Source organism: Lactuca virosa, chromosome 6 (genome assembly GCF_052849685.1).
Source record: "Lactuca virosa cultivar CGN04683 chromosome 6, Lactuca_virosa_CGN04683_v6, whole genome shotgun sequence".
Lineage (NCBI taxonomy): Eukaryota > Viridiplantae > Streptophyta > Magnoliopsida > Asterales > Asteraceae > Lactuca > Lactuca virosa.
In genome coordinates, this window is record NC_136431.1 from 120,412,484 (window position 1) to 120,419,560 (window position 7,077).

General features: G+C 39.2%; 1 protein-coding gene across 2 annotated transcripts; it reads right to left on the minus strand.

Annotated features, from left to right (window-relative positions):
* Positions 1-1,233: 1,233 nt before the first annotated feature.
* LOC145119957 (splicing factor) lies at positions 1,234-6,087 on the minus strand. 2 transcript variants are annotated; one of them, XM_079055735.1, is made up of 3 exons: positions 5,980-6,087; positions 1,664-5,508; positions 1,234-1,494 (listed from the first exon to the last, which is right to left on the minus strand). In XM_079055735.1, the coding sequence occupies exon 2, from the start codon at positions 5,486-5,488 to the stop codon at positions 1,685-1,687; it is 3,804 nt and encodes a 1,267-aa protein (XP_078911861.1). In that variant the 5' UTR covers positions 5,489-5,508; positions 5,980-6,087; the 3' UTR covers positions 1,234-1,494; positions 1,664-1,684. The 2 variants fall into 2 exon arrangements, with proteins under 2 accessions (XP_078911861.1, XP_078911860.1); XM_079055734.1 differs by lacking the exon at positions 1,234-1,494 and having other exon boundaries at positions 1,544-5,508.
* Between the last annotated feature and the right edge of the window lie 990 nt (positions 6,088-7,077).

Consider the following 7,077-nt stretch of genomic DNA (forward strand, 5'->3'; position numbering starts at 1 on the left):
GATTAAATAAGAAAAAAGAAATCAAAAAAAGTTAGGGTGATAGGAGTGTTACCACTTTCTACAAAATGCTAAGGTTAGGTGCTAAATAGTCAAAAATAAGGTGGTCCTAAAAAATATGACGTGGCAGGATGTTAGGAGTGTTACCACTTTCCTTAACATAAGAAACAACTTTCCTTAGCCTAAGAAACGGATCCGAGATAGTTCTTAAGTGGCTTGACTCGAATGATTTAGCAATGGTAGTAAATAGATAGTGGCATATCAATTATGTAGGACCCATAGAGCCCTCTTCTACTTTTATTGCGGATCACATTGATGAAATATTAATTACTTTTATACTTTTTCTATTTATCTGCTTACTATTTTGTTATATTACTTTCACTTACATTTACATATGTAAAAGTTATTCGTTAAAATGAGCATATGCAAAACAGGTCACATGACCTCATAACACACTTAGAAAATGTCATCAAATTGCTAGATTGCATATTATTAGTTGCATTATTATTTTGCCTTTATGTATAGTTTTATGCATATTTGGCCTTATATCACTTCACTTCTGGGTTTGTGTGAGGATAGCACAACGCACGCCAGCCACACGCTTTATACCCCAATGCGTACATAAGAAGCCATCTACGAGAGGTTGCAAGTCTTTTGTGCAACACATATGGGAATATCTTTAAGAGATCGGCATACATTTTAGGGTCTAATTAGCATACTACATGTTCTGTCATTTTCTTAGTTTGCAGACATCTTCAATCTTCATGCAGAACCTTTACTTTACTTTATTTCAAAACTTCAAGTCCAGGTTTGAACGTTGATCAATTTCCACCGAATCAAACTAAAAGGGGATGTTCGACTGTATACTATTATTGGTATTGTTATGTAGCCACTTTTGTATATAGCCTTTTGCATAGCCGGGGGCCCCACAGTTTGTGTATATATTTTTATACTTTTGAATCAACCAAGAAGATCCTTTATGATAAATAACCACTCGCAAAACAAAAACTATACCTAGTGAAGTATATTATATTTCACAAGTATTACATTTTATCTCTGAAAAAGATAATTTGTTTTAGGTGTATAAAAACGCAAGGTCGATTTTCAAAATGTAAACCAAACTAAGTATAGCGCAGATGGTAAATGCATATGTTGCTTTGAAATAGATTTGAACATATAACCAATCATAAGTATGAACCAACACAACACAACACAGACGAATCCAAAATTCCAAAGTTAAAAAGCCTAAAGGTCCTTGTAAACCAGAATCTATTAATCAAGATTTTTATACACCATTCATTGTTTCAAGGGGAAAACTGCAGGTAATCAATGTGCTGCTTTTTCTGTTGATGGTAACTGATATACTCATACATACATCTCTTCTCTAATATTATCAAATTAAATAAATGATTGGTGAGTTACTTACCCTACCTCTTCATCATCAAGATGACAAGACATGTAGACTACTGATCCACCTTTACACAATGCTTTTGGTACCTATCATCCAGAAAAACAACAAAACAGACAAAATTTTACACCAATCCCATCACAAACAAAACCAGCTGCTATTATCACAAATAACAAATATAATATCCTCCAGACAATATTAAAAAGTAGCAGCATCCAAGATAACATATTATAAGATGAAAAAGTTAATAATACGAACAAGTAAGAAGTAGACACCAACTCAGATAAACATGGTCAACTCGGGCCTACTGTAAACATTCTCCCCTTCATCCTCCAACACAGGATAAGCCGCAACAAGTGCATCCTGAGCCCCAATATACAACGAATTGTAAATCTTCCAATACACCTCCCTCACCTTCCTGGCCGGATGAAACAGCCCCTGCAAACAGTAATTCAACACCACGGCCGCCCCCAACGCCACCCTCATCCCCTCAATCGCCTCCATCACCGCGTTTATCACATGAGGGGACGTCTCAAATATATTCGGCCACACATAATTCAACAAATGGACCAACGCGTCCTCACACCCCAACCCCGCCACCCCCAACGCCATGTGCTTCACCGCACTCGCTGCCGTCTGTCTGTGCACCAAATCCCTATCCATCAACGCATCTTCAAGCAACGGAGTCACCGCGTAGATATAATCCTTCCCCATTTCACCGATATATTCAAAAAGAAAAGATAACGATTTCAAAACACCATTTTGAACATTCAATTCCGGGACACGATACTCGTTCATCAACGCGGGGAGAACCGTAAATGGCGAACATGTTTCAGCCACGATTGCGATTGCTACAGTGGTGCAAACGCGGTTTTGTCTCTCTTGGACTTTTAGGTTATTGAGTAGAGTTGCTAACACGTCTTGTGGCCCAATTGCTTTTGCAATGTAGCCGAATGTGTTGACTGTGGCTCTACGGATTCCTTTTTTGTGGGCTTTTAGCATCTCCAGAAGCTCGAAACAGATTCGCATCCATTCTCTTGCGGGGACAAATTCAGCTCCACGGTCAGCGATACGTCCGACTAAATCGATACAGTTTTCTTGGACCTTTTCGTGACGATTTTTCAAGATAGGGGTTAAACGTGGCAAAAGGTCTTTTATCGGGGGGGTCATTTTCGTCATACCGATAACATTCACAATTGCTTTTAATGCGCCCAAGATAGACCCCAAAACTTCAGGGTATTCTTCTCCTAAATACTCGTATAACACAACTCCAAGATGTCCCATTAGTTGTTCTTCTTGACACTGTTTCATGACAACTGCGATTCTTGAAATTAAATCAGCTGCTTGTTGTCTGACTTTGGCGCTTTTGTTGTTTAGACGCCATTTTATGGTACCACAGATTTGAGGGAGATAAGGTTTGACTCGTTGACCAAGAGCATTCACAACCGCACCAAACCCGTTAAGCATTACATTCGCGTCATCGCTTGTTTGCTCTTGAAAAGCATACAAAATCCCATCGATCAAAAGCTCTTCTAATCGTGGATCGATGTCGGAAGCACCCAAATTTGCTACAACTTTTTCGATTGTCTCCATCACCATTCGTCTGTAAGGCTCGCTTTCATCTTTCAAGTCTTCAACTATTCTTCCAACAATGTCGGGAACACCAACTTTGTTTGCAATTTCCACTGTCGTGTCAACAAGCTGTCTGTAGTTTCTTCTGTCCAATGCCATTCGTCTCACCCAAAAGTTCCGGAAGAATTCCGGTAGGATATCGCTACGAATGTAATCAGCCTCAACACCTTCTGTACTCACACACTGTTTCACCACTTTCAGAACAATCTTCTTCATTTCTTCATCTGGTGACTGGAACTCACGAATCAAAATCACCATAACTTCTTTTGTGTAGTAACTCGCGTAAATAGCATCCATTAGAGGGATGATAAACCCGATTGCCTTCAAGAAAGCAGCTAGAACTTTACCACGGTGGGACCGGATACCCTTCCATAACGGTTTAAGAACCGAGTCAAAGCTTTCAATACCATAGGGAGCAGCAGCCTCGGCTAGAGCAGCTAAGGACAAAGCAGTAATTGTTCTGACTTTCTGATTTTCATCATTAAGACCATGTTCTATGATCTCAACTAGAGACCTCAAGTGAGGAAGAACAGCACAACCGATAAGAATGGCGATTTGTTGAACAATCTTGATACCTGTGTGTCTTGCTTGCCATGACTTCTTACTCTGACAAACAGCCTTCAAGAATGGTAACAAAGCAGGGATGCCAAGTGCTGATGCAACAACACTGAAAGCTCTAGCAGTTGTGTTTCTGACATATTCATCGATGTTGTCGATATCCGGACGCATTGCAGCAATCATGGTGGCTAAACCGGCTGCTTTACTGAGATTGGAGATGATTTCTCTACCTTCAACACGCGCGTAATAATCTTCATCAATCAACAAAGGTTCAATCACAACAAGAATCTTGTGAACATAAGGTCGAACGAGTTCATCGAGTTTGTAAAGGACTCGATCAATAACTTTCACAAGCAAATGTCTCTCTTGATCTTCCAAAGTAGGCTGCATAAGTAAAGGAAGAATACGGTTGAACAAAGGTCCAGCACCAAGTTCACGGGCTTTATCAGTGAGCTGTCTCAAAGCGGTTTTCCTTTGAGGGGGAGTTCCATTTTTGACCTTGAGAAGAAGTTTCATGATCTTTCGCTCTTTCTGTTCATCTGGAGAGAGTTCCTCTTCGTCTTCTTCGTTTAACAAAGCGCCAAAATACTGATAATCTTCTGGCTTCATGAACGGAAGCCCACCTGGCATTTCTTTTGGAACATCAAAATGTTGTCCCCTGTTTTCTTCAGGAATCGAGTACAGAGGTGTTCCAAGAGGAGTTGGGGTAGCAAGAAGCTTTCTTGCAGGAGTTCTGATTGGGACATAAGAAGGTGGAGGTTCAAGAATCTTGTAGCCTTCTTGAGGAAACATGGTGTCAAGTTCTTCATCTGTTAAAGGGCGATTCCTGTCTTCAATGTCTTTCTCCCATCTAAGTAAGTTATACTGTTCAGGTGTGATGGCGCCACGGAGATTTATAGCTCCGGGAGTTGGGGTGGCGAGTTCGACCCCACCGACAGGTGTCACGCCAGGTGTGTAGGCGGCTGCGGGTGTAGCACCGCCAGGTGTCGCACTTCCCATGGTAGCTGGAGTTTCATCCCATCTTGATCTTTGGCGTTTTGGTGTAGGGGTAGCAAGGCCAGAGAGCTTTGGAGTAGCATCCCATGCCATTCCAGCTGGAGTAGCACCTGGAGTGGCCCCACCAGCAGGGGTAGCATCGGAATCAGCCAAACGACCAGGTGTAGGAGTTTCATCCCATCTGTTTTTCCGGGATAAAGAAGGAGTGGCATCACCGATTCTACCCGGAGTTGGAGTAGCATCCCATCTTCCAATCCCTGGAGTTGAATCTGGCATATCCCAATCAGAACCACTTTTTGCTTTCTTTGCATCTGAATTGTCTTGATTTTGATCCCATCTGTTTCTTCTCTTTTGAGATGGCTGTGTAGCAGCTGGTTCCCTTTCCTTTCCAGCTGCTTTGTTCTCTTCCTCTTCCTTTTTCCTCCTAGCAATCACCTTCAATGTCTCCTCTTTCTCTCTTTTCAAAGCAGCTTCCCTCATAATATCAGCATATGTTCTTGTTTCAGGTTTTGGAGTTTTGTCCCCATTTGCAAAAGCATCATGTCTTTCTGGTGAGATAACCTGATTCAACCTTCTTCTTCTGTAGTCATCCTCCCTGTCGATAATCCTCTGTGATTTCTTAAACCCCAAAGATTCGTCATCATCTCCACCTCTGGGCATATCATTCAAGAGAGACCTTGGGGCAGTGTAAGAAGCTAATTTCCTAGCAACCTCATTATCCATGGCATCAGCGTTCTCTTCATCATCATTAGCAGGAATCTCCCTGTTATAATCCTGAAACCGATTGCTCCCATCATAAAGCTCAGTATCAAAAGTAATGGAGTTTGGCGCTAGGGCTGCCTCCATAATCTTCCTTTCTTCCTGTGTCTTTGCAATTTCTGCATCAACCGGATCCATAATTTCAACTCTTCCTCAAACTGGAAAAACACCAGAACAAAATCCACCAGTAAACGTTAGATTCCAGTCGACTTCATTAAAATCCAAAATTACCTCAAAGTCCACGAACAATCCACATAAGCATACATGAGACTATCACCATCGAAAATCAAATTAAGCATAAATTTAACACACACCAGCCTATACCATCAAAGAGAAACAAAACAGAAAATCAACGAAGAAACTGACATAGCCCTTTTTTTATAAAATAATAACCCGGACATAACAGAAAACCTAATTATAAAGCAACTAAAACCTACATGTATATGTAAAGCGAGCAACCAGAAACATCGAAAATAAGATGAATTATGAACACATATGGTCAATTACTTCGACATATATACATTCATAATCGATAAAAAGGCGTTGGGATTACAAATAAACATGGAATAATCAAAGTAATAATACGAGAAGACCAAAAGTTTGCTCGAGAAAATGAAGCGAGAACTTACTAGGGTTTCTTGTGGTGATCTGATCCGACGAAGCGTAGACAAAAAACCACGACGGGGTTTGTGGATACGAAAACGAGTTAAAATGGGAACCTGGGTTTTTTATTTGGTTTTATATGATGGGTTTAAGTCAATAAAAGGGGCGGATCCGTAAGAGGTTAAACCGCTTAACATTTGGGTAATATTTTACAAAATAGTCCCTGAACTACAACATCTTTCTTTATGTAGTCCAAAAAATGAAAAACGTAATCAAATTGGTTGTTGTTATATTCGGTTTCCTTTATTTGTTAAAATCAAGAAATTTTGGTTGAAATCGTTTTGTTTTGTTTTGTTTAGTAGGTTAAAACCAATGTTTTAAAAACCAGTTTTTTAGTTGAACCGTTATGATTACCGGTTCCCGGTTCAACCGGTTTAACCGGTTCGACCATCGGGTCAACCGGTTTCAATATTTTTCATGTTTTTTCTAATTTTCTTACACATACATACATATATAAATCATGAATTTGATGTTTATAAGTTCAAATATTAAAAATACACATAAAAATAAGTTGTAAATGAATCAAAATACATTAAAATAACACATAACCATAAGTTTTAGTGTTTTATATCAATCCATATACGTCAAAAAGAAAATAAATTATAATACTGAAACAAAATATAGTTTTAGATGAATACAAACACATTAAAAAACTTTATAACATTTATCATATGTTTTTATTTAGAGAAAACTAAATATATTTGAAAAAAAAAATCCAAAGTTTATTATGTAAATGTTTTTTTTTTTCATACGTTTTTATTCAGTTTAACCGGTTCAACCGGTTTATTTTGACCGGTTCGACTGGTTTTTCTAAAAACCGGCCGGTTCAATCCGGTTCAGAAATCGACATAAAACCGGTGATAGTTGAACCGCTCCCTCCCCAGGTTCCCGGTCCAACCGGTTCGACCGGCCGGTTCAAACCGGTTTTTAAAACATTGGTTAAAACATGAAGTTGACATTAGGTTCACAAGTAATGATCGAATAAAGATAATAAGAGGATACATAAAAAATCAAAATTAACTAAAGGAAATCTTGATACATAACATTTCGTTGGAAAAACCATT

Coding starts and splice junctions, on each gene's coding strand:
- LOC145119957 (XM_079055735.1), bottom strand. CDS start 5,488: ATGGATCCGGTTGATGCAGAAATTGCAAAGACACAGGAAGAAAGGAAG.